The sequence below is a fragment of the Cyprinodon variegatus genome, unplaced genomic scaffold (genome assembly GCF_000732505.1).
Source record: "Cyprinodon variegatus isolate N-32 unplaced genomic scaffold, C_variegatus-1.0 Scaffold248, whole genome shotgun sequence".
Classification (NCBI taxonomy): Eukaryota; Metazoa; Chordata; class Actinopteri; order Cyprinodontiformes; family Cyprinodontidae; genus Cyprinodon; species Cyprinodon variegatus.
In genome coordinates this window covers 793,118-815,756 of record NW_015150701.1, presented here as the reverse complement: position 1 = coordinate 815,756, position 22,639 = coordinate 793,118, and the positions used below count along the sequence as shown (strand labels likewise).

Below are 22,639 nucleotides of genomic sequence, written 5' to 3'. Positions count from 1 at the left end.
GCCTGAAGAATCCTATGTGGATATTCCCTGTTGTTCTCTGCAAAGAGCTGGAAGCTCAGCCTGAAGAATCCTATGTGGATATTCCCTGTTGTTCTCTGCAAAGAGCTGGAAGCTCAGCCTGAAGAATCCTATGTGGATATTCCCTGTTGTTCTCTGCAGTGAGCTGGAAGCTCAGATCAAGGTCTGCCATGCTAAGCCTGAAGCTAGACACTTAGCTTCCCATGAACTCTGCTAACCAACTGTTTCCAGTCCCAGTGCATTGACCTTGTGTGTTCTTTCATTTAATAAACATTTGAACTTTTTCCCTGCCTCGTCCGTGTGTGTTCTGCATCTTGGGCTTGCCTCTTTAACCCATCATGACAATATCATTACCATATATAGCTGGAAAAAAACAGAAGTTTTCCAAATAGGATATATATATATATATATATATATATATATATATATATATATATATATATTGTTTTTATAAAATGTTTTTCTTGAATAAAGAAATAGTATCTAGTAATTTTAGAACACATTTAGTTTATTGATAATAGCTAGACAGCTTAACTGAGAGAGATACAGTAGGTATTTGTTTGTCATTTAGAGTGACAAATTCTTTCAGTGTAAAGCTTACCCCTACCCCCTCCAAAAGAGCCCAATCATAATTAACCGAGGCAGTGTCTAATTAGAAGCTGAATAAATCCACACAGGAAAGACTGATTGGTTCATTTTCTTCAACCACCTACCACCTGTTTTGCTCGATTCATTACCCAATTTGTTAATTTTATCTCCTCGTTCTCCAAGTTTAATTAAAGGATGAAGAGGCCAAAGATGACATTTCAACCCTTCTTTCATTCCCACCCTGAGCCAACCATGGTTAACCTCAGATGTCGCTTATGACCCTGAGTGCATTCTCAGATCAAAGCAAGATCACACACCCTTTCTCTCAGCATAAGACAAAGGGAGATCAGAGATGGAAGCATTTTACACAGCTATCTAAAATAGCTGTGCATGACAGCTGAAACTCAGAAAAATTTGATTGAACAACATCATAATCAAAAAAGTAATAACGTATTTTATGTGTATGAAAGTCCTGCGACAAGCAAATTACAACCTAGAGATATGACTGGCAGTATTTCTCTTTAGGACAGATTCAAGTGCTGCTTTTAATGCTAAACTATGCAGAACAAAAACTGTTTTCATAATCAAGTAGCATGCTTGACTTGTTTTTCTTTGATAGTGTGAGGTGTAGCCCTTTTTTCTAAATATATGCACTGTCTTCTATAATTATTAGCCCCAACGGTAAAGGTATATAAAAAGCTTTTAAATAAATCCATTTTTTATTGCAGGTTCACAATCTAACACGAAAATAAAATACAAAAATTATCTTTAACTGAATATATTTATTTGGGGAGACAACAAAGTTATTTTAGAGTTATTTTGGAAGAATATTTTAATCTAACAGTTGGTTCAATGCATAAACCAACTCTTGGATTCAGAAGGAGGACTGTAAAATTAGTTCTGGCCAATAAAAGGGGATAAGCTCTTCACCCTTGTGGAAGTGCTGAGGGCCAAGAGAGTTGGGTCATGCTGTTTACATGAGTTTTATGGATCAAAGTAGCAGAAACATTGCTACAGGAGAACAGCCTTCCAAAGATGGTTTTAAGACATATCCGGTCTTGCACCGGGTCAGGTACCTGCAGATATCTGGCGAGTACCCATATAAAATGGTGTAGAGGTGTAGAAAAAAACCAAAACATATTATTTCATGGGTGTGGGCACGGGTATAATTGAAAAAATGCCAGCAGGTTTAATACAGAGAGTTACATCATGAATGAAACTTATTTCTTATTTATTAACTCTACATCTGAAACAATTAATTGATTCAAGAATATCCAGATAACAGTCTTTTTTTATAGCAATCTTTCTTACTTCGGCCAATTTACAGCTGTTAATCTGTGACAGCAGTGCGCACTGGATGTGAGGGTGAGGCAATGTTTTTTTACTGCCTCTGTTAGTATAAACGACTGTGTGTAAACTTTTTGATCACGGGTCGGGTCACACCTTATTATTTACAGGTCCGTGCTGTCCTGGCCAGGTTTTAAATGGGGATAACTGCGGGTAACAGGTTGGGTCTTGGTTCTGAACTCTATGTGTGTGGGCGGATACAGTTTTAAAAATCAGACCCATGCAGGACTCTGATCTGGATTTCAAGAACTGGCTAACGTTCTCTGCATACGGTCAAACTTGTTCCCAGTTGTACATGGACTGCACCAGGCAACCCTGCATATTCCAATCATTCTTTGAGAAGATCTAAAGGCTTAGATGTTGAGAGACAATACTCTGGTTGGGGTTTCTCAGTGTCTCATATGTGTATTTTTGCAGACGACATGCTTCTGTTGGTATATAAAAAAAAGTGTTGTCAATAGTTAGTCCTCACTGACCAATTCCCTACATACTGGGATCTTTACCTAACACAAGGGATAGAAAAACTGTGGTTCATTACCAGGATTCCTCAGAACCCAATGACTGAAAAGCTGTCTAACTTAACGTATTAGAGCCGGGATACAACTGGAAAACTGGGAAAAATAAAAATAATAATAATAAGTCTTCACCTAATATTCTTAAATTAAGCCATGAACTCCAGCATGCACAGAAGCATGTTGTACTCAAGAGTTATCTCCCCAAAGTGTTAGAGCAGGGATGTCTAAAGTTATACCCTGTAGTCTGGTGTTCTGCATTTCTTAGATGGGTTATTTTATGACTGCAAAGGGGTGCTTTACTAAGGGACCATGCCCTCAATAGAGACATAAACAGGATGCTACAAGAAACAGTTTAAAGGAAAGACTAAGCACCTTTTCATTCTCCCTTCCAAAAATTCTCTGGGAAAGCATCTCTTTCATGTCACAACTAAGAGCTGGCCCGAAGACATTATATGCATTGATGTCTATGATTTGCCCAAATACATATGTCATGAGCAAAGCAGGAACAAGTGGGTAGACTGCAAACGGAGAAAAACTGCCAAAAGCATATATTTCTGCGAAATTAGTAGTTCTCTTTTTTGCAGTAAAGACATGAACCAACCAGTCAGTGTTGTACTGAAAATGACAGTTTTGGAGGTTTTTAAAACAATAGATTTTGTGCCCTGTTTTCACTGTAAACTCTCAGCGGCTACATCTGCATACTCAGGGGGGGAACCCACAGCTCACTGCAGCGTTGTTTGGCTTTGCACAGTGTCTTGTTTTGCATGTCTTCCAATAAGATGCGTGCTTGGAGTAAGCACATGGCTACTTATGCCTATAGCCTCTTTAATAAAAAAACAAAAAACCATTGGTAAAAAACATAATTATCAATTATCATCTGTTGCATCTAGATCGAGCCAGTGCCTTTTTTTTTGTTGAGGCCTAAATCTCCCAGCATTTGGTATTAGGAAAATATAAAAACAGCAGTAAAAGTCTATCCTATAAAGACAAAATGTGGATAAAAAGGTTTTGGAATTGTCAGATGCAGGATGTTAGAAACCAATGGGCAATTAAGAAGATGCCCTTTTCACCAGGAGGTTAGTACTGCCTAAAGTCCTAAAGTCTATGTACTATTGCTGTAAGATGACATATTTGGTGAATTGACGCTATATAAATATTAACAGAAAACTACTGCTAGCTCGCTGCAGCTCTGAGACTGTCAGGCTTTAATGAAGATACAAAAGTTTTATGTTGTAACTAAATTGTGTGCTCAGCTTTGTAATCCGCATGCAAGGAATACCAAATATGCTCTTGATTGGCAGACAAAGCAATTGTAGGACAACAAGGATGCTTATTAGGGACAATGCCAGAAATGGTCTGCTTTTTCAGCTATGACTTTCTTCTGCAACTCAAATATATAATTTTGCTCTATCCAGTCCCCTCAGCATGAAATTTTAAAATAAGTATGGTAAACCCCCTTCTCGAACTGTCACCTTAACGTTGTGGAGGTGTTTCACTGTTTGGATGATTCAATAAGTTGGTATCAGGGATTTAAACACCCCTGGTTACAGTCCTCTAAGGCAAAAAGGCTCTAGGTGGTGAGTCAGAATAATGGCGGTTCAAAATTCTCATACCATCATAAGCATAAGGATGTTCAACTGTGCACTTGGCACTAGGACACTGTAGCCCATGTGTCAATGATTGAACTTGTAGTTAGTTGTTTCTTCTGACTTTTGGCTGTATGTCTGAGCTGTACACTTATCACCACCTGTTGGTGAGTTCAGTATGCAGGAATAGGAAACCGGACATACTCAGCAGGTCTGGGCAAATAGTGAAGGTCTCCTGGCAAAGTCTGGAGGAGCCCTCGGTCGGGAACGTATTCAATTCTCACCTCCAGGAGAACTTCTCTCAGATTCCAGGGGAGGCATGGGGCATTGTTTCAAAGTAGATCATGTTCTCTGCCTAACGGCTGCCTCTATCTGACGCTGTAAGGTCTACAGTGCTTGTCATTGAGGAAACCCATGAACCCAGTAGTGGAAACCTGCAATAAGGAATGGTGTCAAGATGAAGAATTGGGATTTGGAACACCTGAGGCATCAAGCAGTTACCATGAGGCCAATGTTACCACTGCATGGGAGGTCGCAGAGGCAACAAATAACAATCAAGTCCTGGGACATGTTTGGAGAGACCATAGAGAAAGGCTCTCTGTTGGCTCTAAAGGAAACTGTTCAGTGCCTCCGGAGGAAAGAATACTTCGAGGATCTCCTCATTCCAGCTGAAATGCCATCCGTGTTGGAAACAGAGAAAGGGAGATTGGTGACTTTAGCCTGATTGAAGTAACCTAGCATACAGTGTGCTGTATTTTCATCTTCAAGATAGTTTAAATTAAACAGTTATTGATATAGATTAAAATTCTCTACCTGATCTGCTTTATTTCAAGAGCAACATGCACAGATTGGTCAAAAAATGGGGCTGCTTTGCATTTTGACTGACAAGCTTTGTTTTCTTTATATTCAGGAAAAGTTCCTGTGGAATAATTTTGTTGGCATCTTTAGAATTCAATCCAATCCTGGGCTGGACATTTTTAATTTGTGAGAAACTGGGACAAGAGTAGAAATTGCAGCACAGTTCACCACAATTCAAGACATCTGGTCACTCTACTTGGTGCAGTGCATGATGTGCATGAACAATGCACTGGTGCTGATCAAGCTGCTGTGAACAACAATATAACTTTTGATGGGTTAAGATTAAGTAATTGTGGTGCCAGTTCTAGCTGCAGCTGCTCATACATATACATTGATCACCAACCCCTAAACTGCAATGATACTGTCCTATGAATGATTGATGGATTGCTGCATCCTTGAAGACTGGTTGGATTTCTTTGTATTTTCCAATAGCCCATAACATTTTTTAGAAAATGTATAGCGATTGAAAAAGAACAGGAATAACAAGAAAGTGGAAAGATGTTTGTCTTTTAAATGAACATAAATATTGCACTACAGTTTTGTAATTAATCTTTTACACATAAGAAGAGTGAGTCAAATGAGAGTTCAGTCAGTAGCTATAGAGACTGTGGCCAAACAGCTTCTGTTACCACTCAGCTGGTTTGTGACCCAAAAAAAAGTTGAGGCCGATTTCTCCTTAAACTATTTCAATTCTTTTTCAATTTCCACAAGTTTGACAATCATTGGAAAGTTTAGACCCTACCTTTGGGATCCATTAATAACTCAAGAGAACCATGCATAGACCTGTGACATCCTGTCACATATAAGTTTTGTCTTTAGCACCAAGGTGACACAGAGCTATTTTTCAGAACTTGCTTTTGCTACTTGCAGCATTTTTTATTTGCATGTGTTCTGTGTTTTTATCATCATTAATGTGTTCAAGAAAGTTTAGTGTTTGTACTACATTTATGTTTTTTGGAGAGTGACTGCAAATTTTACTGTTGCTCCTAAAGATTTTGTGAAGTTCTTCTTAAATAGGGTAAATAGGCATTTTTTTTTTAAAATTTATTTAAAAAAGGGGCAAGGGTGCCTCAGGAGGTACGTGTTAATTTGTAACCCACTCTATCCCTCTCTGTTGTTGTTTCTTTGAGCAAAACACATCATCTCTCTTAACGTCTGTTGATGGTCAGAGGGCCTGGTGGGGCTGACTGTATAAAAAGCCTTGCTTCTGTCAAATGTTAAATTGAGTACTTGATGTATAGTAAAAAGCTTTGTGATCCTCAGACTAGACAAAGTGCTATGTAAGTACAGTTCATTAGTATTTACCATGAAGAAAACTCGCTCCATTTGGATTGAAAGAGGTCGTAGCATTTGTATAACATCTTTTCATAACCTGAAAAGTTGGACTACTACTGATGGTTCCAGCACCTCTTAATAATGCATGTACTTTCTTTTGGATGTCTGCGTCTCCCTCCTTAACTTGCTTCTCAAAGGATCTGATCTTAGCTAGGCAGTGGCCATGGATATACTTAAAGCAAGGCTTTAGTACGCGAAATAATGATGCTAATAATTGTGGAGGGCACTGCATTAACTCACTACCCAAATACATCAAGTTTTGAAGATAGTTAAGAAACCTGAAGTTGGAGTTAAAAAACAATTAACCATATATACTGGACATCAAACATGCTTGGAACCATGACACTTCACTTTTAGACACAAAAGGTATACTTTAATTGGGTGCACTGAATAAATAGCCAGCCAATGACTTACCTTTATTTGAACTAAATCTTATCTGACATCATCTTTACAATTAAGGATTTTATTCAAGCATCTGAGCTTAAGTGAAGAGTTTTACCAAGTGAGACTGACTGGGAGGGTTATTGGTGGGGATTCAAGATGAATGACCTCTGCCTGACTCTCAACCATTGGTTTTGGGAGGTTGTAAAGTTGTAGACGAGCGGGTCAGAGGTGCGACACAGTGTCGACCTTGGTGTGCCATGTTAATGATGACCGATGCTCTCCAATTAGATCTGCTGACAGGCCCTTAAGCGCTGTGTCATTAATCACGACACTGTCGTGCACAAAGAGAAAATCACACCATGATTTATTGCTTCTCTGCTTCTCTTTTCTCACTCTCTTTCCCATCTTCTCCTTGCTTCAGTGATCTAAAAGGGATTCTTGCTTGCCAATTTGAAACTTGATAAATCAGTGGGCATGGGTTAAAAGAATATCCTATTTTGTGCAGAACTTGCAGGAGAGAATTTATTTTTTCTGATGGCAAACTTGTAAGCCTTTCTTTGAATGGCATGACTGACATCAGAAATAGAAAAGCTATGTTGCTTTGTAAAATTGCTGCATTACTTGTGTTTTGGGTTCCTCTAGGAAACTTCAAGCAGACTGCTAACAAAGTTCTCATCCCGGGGACAAAGGAAACTGGAAATAACTTCTGGGGAAGGACATCAGATTTACAGACTCATGCATGCCGATCTGGCCGTGCTCCATCACATAAACTCACCATACAGCAATACCAACTCACTAATGCACACAGACAGTGCAGGATCCTACAACCTGAGGACAAGGGACATCAACACCGATAAGGCCAAAGGGAGAAGCGAGAAGGGCTTGCAGGAAGGGGTAAAAGGGAATGGGAAGTGGATCGAGTGGGATTTCGTGGGGAGGTTATAGGCAGGCAGACGGTGCGGGGATGGGGTGGGTAGCAGTCCATACTGTACTCACATAGTCTGAATCCGCTTTGGAATCGTAGTATGAAATGGCATTTTCCTGTGCAGAAAAGAAAAGTAAGAAGAAAAGGTGGTGAGAGAAGATATAGCTGTGCCTATATCAGCTCCCGACCTGTGGTGGTAAGCAGGAGAGAGAGAGAGAGAGAAAGTCTTGTTTATATTCAGTCACACTGTTCAGCATGAGAATATAATCAGCATCACAGAACACAGGAGTAGTGTGATGTAGAATGCTTGTCATGACAAAGCAAGATGTATTAAACCAGTGTTTTGAGCACAAGTTTGGAATCTTGTGATGTGAAACAAAATGTAGTGTGAGGTCAGATGGTTTGCAATAAAACAAGAACAAGGCACCAGCAACGCCGCAAAGCTTTTTTCTAAAGCTGACATGTCTTATATCTTCAAGAAAACTCCACCAAGATAACTTTGCAAACTAGCAGGTTGTGATCAACAACAAATTTAGTAGATAAAGAAAATTTCAAATATTCTGACATTTTACTATATGAACCAAAAAGTTAAAGCTACTGGTCTATAACATGTTATACAGAGTATTCTATTTTTACCAATTCTATAACAAACAAAAGATAATATTTCCATAATTGTGCCAATTAACATCATTAAAAGTGTGTGCAATTTCCTGCGTGGTTAGGCTCAAGGGTTTCCTACTGTATGTTCTTGGTCAAGAATAAACTGAAGTCTTTTCTTAGCAATTTTGATTTCTCTTCATGTATATAGCTAAGGTTACTAAAATAGTCATCAGCAGAAAGAAATATTAATGCTACACCCCGGGACAGTTATCAAATTTTTACTTTTATAGGGAACTAAAAAAACAGTACTACTGATTACCTATTCACATTAAATCAAAAAGTATCATGTTTTGGCATCTCAGGGCATCACTGTGAAACAGAGAGACTAAAACACAGGACTGATGGCAGAGGCTGCTGGCACAGTGACCAAAAGAAAGCAGCATTGGTAGTAATCTCCAGGCAAGTAAGTACTGCATAAGATGGTATTATTATGGTAAAAAAAAATAGATACCACTGAGTACCGACACAGATTCCAAGGTGCTAGCATCAATACTGAATTAGTGAGGAAGATACTCATTTGCCATCTTAAAAGAAACAGGATCCTTATACTTGTAAACATGTACATATACATATATATGTGTATCTGATCCATGAAAATGGAAAACAAAGCTTTTGAAAAATAACAGCACAGCGGCCTATTTTGTGCACACCCACTAATGCTTTAAGGGTAAGAATGGTACTAGAATGATTTTACTAGAAGCTCAAAGACTATGAGACAAAATATATTTATCCTCTCTCTCTGTATATATGTATGTATATATACATTTATATACTGTATATGTGTATATTTGTATGTATACATACATATATACAGAGAGAGAGGATAAATATATTTTGTCTCATAGTCTTTGAGCTTCTAGTAAAATCATTCTAGTACCATTCTTACCCTTAAAGCAGTAGTGGGTGTGCACAAAATAGGCCGCTGTGCTGTTATTTTTCAAAAGCTTTGTTTTCCATTTTCATGGATCAGATACACATATATACACAATCTTTACTTTGTAAAATTGCCTCTTGCCTTACCAACAATTTAGTTTGCATTTGAAAGAGTGATGCAAAAAACTTGTATGAAAAATATCTCTGTTGTGAAAAAAGGGTCTTCACCTCTAGCTTTTATCCTTTACTTTGAGTTTTACCAACCTCTGCTGTTAATGTTCTGTCGTAGTTCCCAGCAGAGGGTAGGCACCCACACCAAATAAGAATGAAAATATACAACACAGTGTTAAACAGTTTTGTTCCGCTTAACCACTTGACTCTCTAGCTACAGGCTGAGGCTCCAGATTCATATTTTTATGACTAAGAGCTTACACTATCCTCATGCTCAGCTGTTGGCTACCCAGTTGTCCTCTTTTCCCTCTCAGCTGGAGTCCTTATCAGCCTCCTAGGTAGTCAGTGGCTGCATTTGGTGGGCAGCATCCATATGGTCTGCCTCATTATCATGAGGAGAGACTGTCTGAGAATGTGCTCTCAAGGGCAACATGGTTACTGCTGCACTCTCACAGGCAGCGCTGCGGTCATGATCTGGTGAGAGAGGCTAGCTGACAAAGAGACAGCCTTTTGTTGTGGTGAAGTAAATCTTACACAGCTAAGACTTCCTTTCAGACTTCCCATTTCTTTTCATCTCAGCATTACACTAAGTTTTGTCATGCATTATAACTTCCTTTATTTCTTCCCACATGCTTCCTTTAATTTTTTTAGACTGAAACCCCTTTCCTAGGATTCCCCCTGCACATTTCTCTTGGAATTTGAATAAGAATTTCAAACTGTGAAAAAAGGACACTTGGATAAAGACCTGAAACATTGGGTGCTGTTAATAGGTAAACATGCTTGGCTTAATATGCCTTTATGTGTAAAGTAATAAAGCCTGGAAGAGGGATTACATTTTATGCTTATTAAGAAGGAGAAAGTAAATAAGAAATAAACCTATTAAAGGTTAAATCTACTTAAATATAACTGAAATAAAATTTATTTGGAGGTGTATAGCAAAGTTTCCTGACCAAACAACATACCACTTTGTAATTTCTTAATTTTGTCATGTCAAAACCTGAAATTGGGATTTTATAAAATAGACTGACAAAACATTGTACAAATTTAAAGCAGATGACAAACGATGGATGGTTTGCAAAATGTGTTTTAAAACATCTAACAAGTATAGTGTATACAACGATTTGATCCCTTTCTTTCATCCATGAATAATTTTCATGTAAGATAGTCGCAACATAATTATGTGGAAATGTTTTACTTAAGCAATGATACAACAAACAGTGAATAAAAGAGGGAGAGGATGGGTAAGACCTTAAAATGAGACAGAGGTTTATCTGTCAGCAGGAAAATAGCACTAAACATACAGCAAGATAAAAGTATGTTTATGCGTTTTAATAAGGCAGACCTAAAGATAATTGAGAAACTGCAACACAAGAGAAAATTTAGATTTCTCAAATAGTCTATATACAGGCTAACTAAGGGGGGATTTTTCAAAGGAATATAGAAAACAGTTTGTAGATATGATATGATATGCTAGTAAGGACCTTAACCCAAAATACATGCAGTTAGAATTGCATACATACATAGGTGAAGTATTGGAAATTGAAAAAGAGCTAAAGAACATACGACCATTTCAAGGTTGGCAATCTCTGAAGTAATTTATGGAGACAAGTTTTTTGTTTATTCATTTTTTTAATCAACCTGAATGCAAGCTGAGTGCTTGCAAAAACTGTTTATTTGAATACATTTGCACACCTTTTCCCAGTACCCCCCCCAGCAGTGCTTGTACTTTGCATTAAACAGACCAACATATTTCATTTATCTAAACAATTACAACACCAAATTTCTCAGTAACAGCAACGCACACACGTGTGTCTTCATATTTCGTGGGGACTTTTCAGTCATTTCCATTCATTTGCATGGCCTAACCCAGACACCCTGACATAACCAACATATATCTAAATCTAGCCTAAACTGAATTCACACCTTAGGCCTAAACCCTAAACCCAAGAAAACAACATTTCCTTATGGACACCAGTTCAGGTCCCAACAACTGCCTGTAAATCCCTTAGACTGTAGCATATTTTAACAAAAATTCCCCTCATACTATCTCCACCAGGTTACAAAAACAAACCCACAGACACACATACAAATTTGGGGAAAATTGTTGATTCTCTTCATCTTGTTGGTGTTCCGTAAAAATTCCAAAAATAGCCACTGGACTTGGTTTTCAAGATTTGAAGACGTTTCGCCACCTCTCCAGGAAGCTTTTCAGGTATTACAGGAGACAATCCCCCCCTTAATGGCAATCCCCCCCTTTAACGACCGACCCCTAGAATCATAGACAGGTTCAGATATTACAGGCTAACGATGGAACTAAACGACCCATTCATCGGTTACCATTGCATGTTTCCAAGCAATACAAGGCCTTGTCCATATAAGACTCAAACTCACTGCGATTCCAGACATTTGAATTGAGAAAGCTTCCTGGAGAGGTGGCGAAACGTCTTCAAATCTTGAAAACCAAGTCCAGTGGATATTTTTTGAATTTTTACGGAATGACTATGACCTGGATGACTGAGAACCTTCATCAGCATCTTGTTGGTGTTTGCAAATAACAAATGACAGCAACTTGTTTGGAAATTAACATCAATTACTCAATAGTAGGAACAATATGCTGAAAGACAGCAGTTTGTGTGATAGTAATCAATGTGTGTGTGTGTTCAGAATACAGCTATGAATAGAGCTATGCGGTAATTGGGCTTAAGCCTTTGAATAGGTAATCTACAAGAGGCCTGAGATGCAGTCATTAGGTCAGCAACCATTAATTATTGTGTCTGGAAACCCTTGACTTTAATCGGTCGATTTAGTTGGGTGCTGTGCCGTGATACATGAACTTAAATTTAATATGATGCATCGTAATAGTTTATTTTTAGGTTTTCAAACTCATCATGGAGAAACAGTTTTGTTACCAATAGAGATGTTCTAAGACCATTTTTTTCTCTCCTGATATAATTCTGATGCTTGTGCTGGGGGTATTGGCAGATATAAACTACCAATATTTTAAAGGTCTGACAGATCACCCAATAATGTTTTCATCCAATCTCGTCCTGTCAATGAAAACTGAAACCCGTGAGTTGTCATGTTTTCGTCATCAAAGATCCATGTTTAGCTCGTCAGTTCTCATTATCGTCATGAAAAAAAGGAGCGTCAACGAAATGATTTCATCATCGTTGACGAAAACAACACTGGTTAAAACTTGATACAACACATTTACGGTGTAAGTCAGTCTGGCTCCCTTGACCACTGACAGAAGAACAACAAGTAGTAAAAAGAATAAAATCTCTAGCCTTACAATAGCTGCTCTATATGGCACTTCTAAAACTGGAACACACACAAACTGTAAATACCTTTTTAAAATCTTGGCAATGTGCAAATTAGGTCAGTATTTTCTCTATTCTCTATTTCCCAAATGGCAAGCTATTCTGCAGATTTCAGATGTTTGACTGAGATAAGCAAACACCTAGCTCAACAGTAGTCCAAATAATGTTTCACAGGCCTGCAAATTACCAAGAAAATGTGTGAAAGTAAGCAAACTGCAGGGTGGTGGTGTTTGTAGAAAGAATTGAAACATGCATTAAAGGGGCTAACTTGGCTTATTCAAAGACTTTGTGGCGGCATCAGCCCTCCTCTACGCTGTTGTCTGCTGGGCCATGGGAGCACAGAGTGGGACAGAAAGAGACTGAACAAACTGGTGAGAAAGGTCATTTCTGTCCTAGGCTGCACTCTGGACTCAAGCTGAGGAACTGGCTGAGAGCAGGGTGCTGTCTACAGTAAGCTTACATCCATCCTGGACAACACCTGCAACAGACTGTAAAGCAGCCAAGCAACTTCTTTAGCAAAATACTTTTACACACTGTTTGTAAAAAGGAGCGCTACCGCAGCTCATTTATCACTGCTGCCATAAGACTCTACAATGGGACACTATAACGGCAATAACTTTAGCAATATTTAATGTGCAATTACTATTTAAAAACCTGTTTTTATATTTGATACCCAGTGCAATATATATATATATATATATATATTGGTTAATAAAAAAGTGTTCCTAAGCAGCCCTGAGTAATTTGTAACTACTCATAAATGCAATCTGCACACACATGCAAAGACAAGATGGCTCGATGCCTGTGTTTCTAAAGCTACCATGACCCTCAGTCATGCCCAGGGTCACCACAGCCATCTGCTGCAGCTGGTCACAGGTCTCTCTGGGCAGGGGATTTAGGTTAAATACACATCTGATTACATATACACATGCAGTTATCCTACGCTGATCTCCTTACCCTCTGTATAAATGAATTGTATGTTATTTTACATATAAAGACAACTTCATAGAGTTTAGATTTTAGTTCTAAACACATCTGCAAACATATTCAATGTAAATGCTCACAATGACATATGCATGTGAAAATTCGCACTGACTGAAGTGCTATCAGTAAATTAAATCCATAACACAGAGTGAATCAACAAATACAAAAAGGGAGACACACAGAGGTAAGGTGATGATCTCTTGCCCCTCCCCCGCATCAGTCTCCTCTGCTCATCTTCTACACGCCCTATCCTCTCCTCACTCTTATCTCTGCTTCCTTTCCTCTCGTTTTGCTTCATCATTCCTCCTCCCTCTCCGTCTTTTTTCCCTCCCTGCCACGTCTTATCTTCATCTCTCTCCTCCCATCACCGTTTCTCCAAGCAGCCTCCTCTCACCAATTTCAGACTTTAGCAACCGCTGCAGCGTGTAGGTTAGATGCCTAGCGTTGCTATAGCAACCGCCTCTCTGCTCCAGATTACAATGTGACTTTGTCTCCTTGTCGCTACATAAAATGTCTGCTCACTTGAACATCTAAACAAATATGTTTCCCCATGTCTTGCGTTAGTTTTTTTTTTTTTCACTCAATTTCACTATGAGATTGTATTACTCTTATTTTATCGATTTTTGCTACACATTATTTTGAAGTCATCATTTTTTTTAAAGCTGGAAAACAGAAAACCTTAACCCACTTAAAGCTCACAACCGTTAAAAACGTATATTTGATCTAGCACTTTGTATACAGCGAATTATTTCCTTATGCAGGTCAGCACAGACACTAAAAAAATGTCCACTCAGAGATTGCTGTGACATATTGGGGTATATCCTATGAGTGAGTGTAGTCACTAAGAGCGAACCTTTGGAATCTGAACTCCTCCCAATGTGCAGGTGGAGACAGGTTGACATTTGAGTGTGTGACAAGCACTCTATCATGGGTGAGGACAGATTACAGTCATATTCATATCTCCTCTGGACACCTGCTAATGATTTTATAATTACAGAAGACACTCTCTGCCTCTGCTTTGCCCTGGGGTATCCACACGAGCATGAAGTAAAACAGCCAAACACACACAAACAGCACCCCTCCCAGATAGTCTAGCAATCATTCCTTCCGCCGTTTTCCCTAATGGAAGCTGACATTATATCAAACACAATAAAGGATTTCATTTACTGCTCTTCATTAACCCGCACACATCAGCCCCAGAAGGTAAACACCCCACCGCCACCATGGCGCACACAACTTAGCCAGTGTGAAAATTTAGCTAGAATATACAAGACAAATCTTCCCATTAGTTTGTAAAGTTAAAGAGATGTATTAAGAATTTGCCTGGTAGGTGGAATGGGATCAGTAGAGAAACTGCATGGTGTCATGCAGCAAAGCGCCGTTGACTTGCAGCTATATGGTCCTAATTTAGAACCAGGACTTGAGTATTTCTATATGTTCTCCCCATGCATGCATGGGTTCTCTCTAGATACTCTGATTTCCTCCTAAGTCCAACAAAACACAAAAAAAATCTAACTGCTAGATTAATCGTTCTCTCTCATAATTTCCTGTAAGTTGAAGTGTGTGAACGTGGTTGTGTGTTCTTTTTTTTCTGTGTTTCTCTTTGATGGAAAGGTGATTTGTCCGTGGTGTACCATGCCATTTGCCAGTAACTTCTGGAAAAGTATACCGGTGTCTCTTTGACCCTGCAAGGATAAGCAAGTATACTCAGTACTCGAGTTGAGGCGGGATGAGGGGCGATGGCATTCCCCTTCTAAAGAAAAATCTTAAAAATCAGCCCCCTTCTTAAATGACCATCCCCCCCATAACATCCCCTGTGACATTTTATTACTGAATGTATAAAATTTCTATACTATATAATAACAGTAATGGCAATAATGTTCCCCTTTCAACATTTGGCAGGCTGTGAGCTTACGAGTAGCCTGCCAAAAAATCAAAGAAGTGGCCTACCATGATTATGAAGCTGATCCCAGTGGGAAATTCATCCTCTGCATTTGTCCCTAAATATGTAGGGGCAGTGATAGCCATGCCAGTCCAGGGCCTGACTGCAGTTCTACTGTAAGGTGTACCTGACATGTAACAACAATACCATGCATACTGCTTTAGGTTAATAGATTATTTTAATTAGGCTATGTACTGTATGCTTTCAAAAAAAAAAGATATCACCATCCCCTTTTTTTTTTTTTTTTTTACAACTAGACTACTGGAGTATACTAGAAGACTCAATGTTTTATTACTCATTAAATAAAACATGTTTGAAATCTTAAGAACATAAGTGTTTAGTGTAATAACTGAGTAGAGAATTCAAAAAATGGCTATTTTCAGGATCACTGAGTTGTTTAAAAATGGATCTGAGGAATTTAAAATGTATCCCAAAGAAAGTGGTACACCAACGTGAATTTTTCACTGTGCAAAAACCCTAGCAGGTTGTTCTGGTACTGTATCAATGGATATTGTTTATACTGTTGTAGGCAGCAGGGCTCATAAAACTACTCATTTGAAACCTACTTCTCTTGAGGGAGTCAAACCCCAACTGCAGTGAGAGCAGAAGGTGTTTACCCAGCCTTTGTTCTGACAGCAAATGCATCATGCTATCTAAATAGTATGTGCAATGTATCAGCCTTGATCAAGTGTGAGGGTTGGAACCTTAAAAAGTGTGGTTGCAAAAAACAACTAGACTTTCAGTAGATAAGAAGGCCAACTCTTTAAACATTTTAGACAAATATAGAAACCTGCATTACATGAAGTAAAAAACAATACATTTTCCTAAGATATCTGAAAACTTAGATCAGCGTTGCAAGGATTAACCACAAAAATATGTGAGTGGATGTCTAATTTTTGCTCTACTCTTTGACTGCAGTCTCTTCGCGTCACTCATCCTTTTTTAATTCCAAGAATTCCACTGAGTTTAATGGTCAAAAGATACAAAATGATGAAGCAGGAGCTTAAACCAACCAGGTAAACTACTCAACCATAACTTCTATCGCTCCTGCATCAAGCTTACAACCTTACAATTTGAAATATGTTTAGTGGGTAATGACTGACATCCAATTTCTTCTGGAACACAAGGGCATTCACACTGAAAGGACAGATGTCAAAAAACGAAACTGACATGAACGCTATCAAAAACTAATTTGCTCAGCTCATTTCCTTTGGTTTATGTGGCCCAGAGGTTTTAACCGGTGTGAAAAGGTGAACTCATAATGTCTAAATGGCTGCAAATTAATCATAGGCATGTGAAAAATGTCAGAGATCTAATAGCCCTTTAACTGTTTTGATCTTGGATTGTGGAGGCCATCTGTGAATAAAATATGAAACCTTTTCTTGCTGAATAAAACAAATCCTAGAACTGGTGTAGGTGCATTGCTTATTTACAGAACATGCAATACTTTTCATTGTGATTATATACTACTATTACAGCAACCAGCACATTCAACTGAATTTTATAAGGTAAGGCTTGGTCTAGTTTCACTTAAGTTATTGATACAGCACCAATTCACAACACATCGTATCAGGGCAATTTACTGAAACAATTAATTGAAATCAAAGACAGCTTAAGATCGCACAGAATTAGCAAATGCAGAACTTGCTCCTCCTAAATTAGCATGTAGTAAGAGTGCACAGTTGCTTGCTTGTGTCCTTATCTCTGCAGCATTCCCTTACACCAAGAAAGCATGAAGCAACAGCACAAAGGGAAAGCACCTTTTTCACAACAACATCCAGCAGTATATCCCCCTTGCTTTGCTTTGAAAACCCTTTGTATATTTTGTACTTTGCTTACTCCTTATCCAAAAATTTGCATTAATAGATTGAAGGTATAGAGGACAATAATCTAGTTTATGATGGATGCACATCAATTTTATGCTACGTTGATGTGCAATCTGAATTGCTTTGGTATTTTTGAGACTGATGCTTTGACCTCTTTACAAGAAGCTAATCGGCATTTTATCTAAAAATAGCATCTTCCAAAATAAAAGATAACTGATGCATGCTGCTTTAGTGCATTTCTTTTTTTTTTCTTTTTCAGGAGTGGGATTGATGTACTTTATATTTATATTTTTACATCACACTTAACTCACTTTGGAGGGTAACATGTATGAGAGAGGGACTCAACTTTTGTTAAAATGGAGTACACAACTAAATTTGTTGCATGTCCATAAATGCACAAAAAAAAAAGCTTGCACATTTGCTGTTGTTGTTTTTTTTCTTTCCCTGTTACTTAAATACAACATTGTGTGGTGGCTAATTTGCACAAGCAATAAACACCTGTTATGTTTGAACAACTTAATTAAAGGATAAATCATTTTCAGGTTGAGATATCTCACAAAGAAATGTTTTACAGAGCTGCAGTTAATTGTATAGTGTTTGAAAAAAATAAAATTTCTTCTTGATAAAGTAGTTTTTCCAATATGAAAAAAAAGGCTGGTGGATGTCATTAGATGAACCCCTAACTTTTTGATAGAAACTAAGAACTGGTTAATGAAACAACCAGACTTTTAATTGGTTATCTTAAGTTTTAGATAACCAATAAAAGTGTGTCTTAAAGAAAGGTGGTAGGGGGGTCTCAAGCAGGAGCTTGTCCAAAGCCCTTCAAAAGCAGCAACTGCCAATGGAAAGATTTTTAGCCACCCCCACTGTGATTTTTGCTTGATAAAAAATGTTTTAGTCGATACGCAGACAGGCTCCCAATTTAAGCTTTACAAATTCTCAAAGACAAACAATACATTTTGCATGTATTATACATCTATAAATACATTATTTAAAAACTCCTAAATTGATCAAATTTGGTATCAGCTGGTTAACATTTTACATGAATTGTACATTCAGTCCCAACTCTGTTTCTGTTGCATACTGTGGTTTTAAGAAGCTACAGTGCTGTCTCACAGAAAACCACAAAAATGCCTGCTTAGTGTGAAGACAATAAATAAAAGCACCAATTGGCTTTCTATAAAATTTAACAGTTGGCCTGCAGGAAGAGAAGGCTAAAGAGGGAGAGAGAGACTGAGCTTAAGTGAGACGCAGATAAAGCAGGGCATGACAGCGGCCTTGGGCAGGGCTGAATCCCTCTTCTCCTGTTTTCTTGTTGGCATGTTCCACATCTCCAGGCTTTTAAGTGATTAGGGAGCTGCTAACACCGTGCCGTCCAAAGCATAGCTCCATGCAGATGTTCATTTGTATGCCAATAAACAAACGTGCCCTCTAGATTAAAGCTTCAATGCACAAGGCAAATTCAGCACAGTGAATGGCATTCTCCATGCTCATGTCATCAGTGTCTTGCCCCCTTTTCAGCCAGAGCCCTGTTGCCCATCCGAACTGCAACTCGCTTCAACATCTCCCAGATGGATAAGAACAAATCAGCAAAGCTAAAACTGGTTGAATAAAGAAAAAAAACATAAAATAAAAAGGCAATTTTTGTGAAAGTAAATGCCCAATTTTAATAAATAAGGCAGAAAATGCTGTAGTTATGTCTCATGCCCCCAATTTCACCGATCAATCTGCAATTTCCAGCCTTTACTCTCTTTTTGTAAACATCCTGCAGGTCTCATTATCCCTTCTCTCTCATTCCCCTCCTCTTTTGCTCCCTCCTTTCAATCTTTGCTTCACTGTCTCTTTCTTTTTTAGCCTGACACTTCCCCTTGGTAAAAGCAGTTAAATCACTCTGTGAATATTCCAATCCCAAGATAAGAAAAGAAGGCTTTGTCCTGCTGCACTCTGGGTAATGCTGTTTTCCATTGTTGGATGACAGGGCTCCATAGAGAAGCAGGTTTTAATGCTGATACCATCTCCACCCTGTATAGACACAATGCCAGATAAAAACCCCTATCCAGCATGACATACACATGCCAACATCCCCAAACAGGGCGTAATCTGGAGAGGCGGGAAGCAGAAAGGTGGTGTAGTGCAAAAAAGAGACACAAAAGATAAACAGGTCACAGCAATATGAATGCTACCACTCCATCACAGCGAGAATTGCAAATATATTAAGCAGGTCAATTTTTTTTCTTCTATAACCACACTGACCAGTTTTGCACAATCTGAATCCCCATATCGTATCCAACTGCAGCGTTTGTGTGACATTTGTGTTCCCTTCATCCAAGCAAAAGAATCTGGTTAAAGTCTTCCAGATAGACTGAATTTAATTTCCCTGAGATTTTTCAAGCCATTTTACCTTAGCTACTCCTGAAAAGTCAACCACCCCATACCCTCTCCCACCAACTGACCGGGTGCCCAATCAACAATCAGTGCCGGCCAAAGGAAACCTGTAATTTTCGACCCTGTAATCATTTCTATCAGATGCTTTGCTGTCCTTCACAATGATTTGAAAATTTAAATGACAAAGGGTACTTTGGTTTAATATGTCTGCAGGCAGGCACCGAGGACTGCATGGATACAATACTGAATGAGGCAGAACCTGAACCCCAACCTACAATATAACCAACAACTCACCATTCAGAAATGTATGGAAAAGTGTTTTCCTTAAAGTGGATGTGTTTTACTTTGTCATTGTATCTCCGTCTAATTACAGAGATAGACCTGACGTCTTAATTGGAACTAAATCAGCTGTATTTATACACACTTCAAGTAAGTGGACTTTACGATATATTCTATTATTCTACCATTCACACACTGATGTCGGCAAGCCACATTGTAGCCACAGCTGCCCTTGGGCACATCAACATCAGCAAAACTTTCATACACATTGCGCTAGGTTCATACTGCGTACATTGAGTAGCAAAGTGTTTGCTGCTTCATCTTTGATGCTTGTGCACATTAAGATCAGATGCGAAGAGGTACCAAATACCTCAAACAAGTATGGACATCAAAGCTATGGTGGACGTGCGTCCGTAGTCGCCATACTAAGAGCTATATATCTAAAAGACGTCAGCAGTTAGGAAGGAAACAGGAATGTGGATTATTTGTGTGAGTAACTGGCTTAATGAGAAAAAGTAGCCTCAGGTAAGCCTAAATGTTTTGATTGAACTAAATAAGTCACACTGAATAGTAACCGTTAAAGCTCATAAAGGCAATGCTTTGTGCAGAGCTAAACTGTCATAGTTCGGTCAGTATTAGAAATTAAACTTTACCTTTTGATTGCAGGCAATATTTATGCCTTGTTGCTATATATATATATATATATATATATATATATATATTTGTAAAATTTTTGGTTGAGTACTGTAATACTGTAACTAATGTTCATGTACTTCTAAAAAAGAAGTTTTTAATAGAAATTGTACAAAATATCTGGGTTTTCTCAAAAGAATAAAACAAACAAACATGTAATTTTGTGCTTGTAATAAAGAATTGAGAAAAGGGGTGTTTGGGAGAAAAAAGGGTGGTTTATTTTATCGATAATATAGTTATCGATTGTAATGCCCTCATTGTGAGTAATTAATTACAGAACCTATAGTTAACTTGATAAAAAATATTTATCACATCCCACCTTTAATATACATATATACTCCCCCAAATTAAATTAATAAGAATCTGGTTCGATAAGGATTAGTTGCAAAAAAGAGGATTTTAAAGTAAACTTTTAATCAGGTATTAAATATACTTTTCATTAAGCCCACACTTCTTTATTCAAAACATTTTTCTAATCGTCTGTAATATTCTAATCTTAAATGGCTCCATTCCCACACCTTGAAGATGTTTTCACTACAAGATATTTGTCATAACTGACAGGCTGTCAATGGAGGGAGCAGACATTTACAGCCAAGAGCATAAACAGAAACATATGTGATTCAGGTCTCGTTTGTGACCCATGCATCATCTATATTTTTCTTCTCTCTTTTTGCTATAAAAAGATTGAAAATTGTTTACAAACTTGCTTTTGGCTAAAATAATGACTGATAATCCCTAAATATTTAAATATGTCTCATATAATGCTAACAACCAACTTAGAAAGTAGATGTTTCTTGATTAATAAAAAGGAAAAAAATAAATTCCCGTGAGTTTACTCTGAATGAACGACCCAAAGAGAATCAGGTTTACCCTTTAAAAATGACATTTCATGGATTCTGACTGTGTGGTGAAATGTGAAAATCAGAGTTTGCAACATGGCTGGCTGGATTTCTCCGACTATTGATTCTCATCTTCTGTGAGGCAGGGGATCGATCAAAGGATTTAGACATGGGGACACTTTCTAAACATTCCCTCCAAGAAAGGAGGCAATATCCTCCTGACAGAAAGCTTACGGTGATATTTAATTTTTCATAATTTGTACTTTTTTCCATATCAGTATTTTTATTTTTCTGTAAGAACATCATTAAATTGACATAATTCTTAAATCTCCTGCAGTTTTTCTTGAGAACAAATATTTGACACTGAAACTAAACACAAAGGGATGAAGCTACAGAGGTGCATCAGTAGCAAGCAGAATAAAGCGAAGAAAAAGGGAGAAGAAATGTAAGTAGGGCAATTCAACACCGTCAAGCACCACTTAAACAAATTACAGTAGCTTACAATCAAGATACTGAAATTACAAAACTGTTGGGTCACCACAGCAACGAGAAGTCTAATCAAAGCTGATGGAATGAGAAGAGAGAAGGAGATGACAGAGATGAGAGAAAGGTTGCAGTCAAAATGAAAATGTATGTTTTGAAATGGAGAAAAATGAACTTTGTTCGCCAGCCTGTTGTAAACAGTTGATGTATATTAGTATTCCAGAGTTATATATATATATAGATATGGATGTCTCGATTTGATTGAAAGTTATGGGGCGAGGCAAAGTTTAAAATAGCATTTTGTGGTGTTGCTTTTTTCTTGAGTGTATCACACATTAAGATCAGATGCGAAGAGGTACCAAATACCTCAAACAGGTATGGACATCAAAGCTATGGTGGACGTGCGTCCGTAGTCGCAATACTAAGAGCTAAAAGACATCGGCAGTTAGGAAGGAACTAGAAACAGGAATGTGGATTATTTGTGTGAGTAACTGGCTTAATGAGAAAAAGTAGTCTCAGGTAAGCCTAAATGTTTTGATTGAACTAAATAAGTCACACTGAATAGTAACTGTTAAAGCTAATAAAGGCAATGCTTTGTGCAGAGCTAAACTGCCATAGTTTAGAAATT

General features: G+C 38.0%; 1 protein-coding gene across 5 annotated transcripts in view; it reads right to left on the bottom strand.

Annotated features, from left to right (window-relative positions):
- The window catches only part of cacna2d2 (calcium channel, voltage-dependent, alpha 2/delta subunit 2), a 241,815-nt gene that overhangs the window by 91,492 nt on the left and 127,684 nt on the right, over nucleotides 1-22,639 (bottom strand). For 3 of the 5 annotated variants that reach the window (XM_015382058.1, XM_015382059.1, XM_015382060.1), the window contains exon 5: nucleotides 7,628-7,672. The exons of the other annotated variants lie outside the window; for them this stretch is intronic. In XM_015382058.1, coding sequence (XP_015237544.1) covers nucleotides 7,628-7,672 — 45 coding nt within the window. The remainder of the gene's footprint in view (nucleotides 1-7,627; nucleotides 7,673-22,639) is intronic. 5 annotated transcript variants of the gene reach the window in all.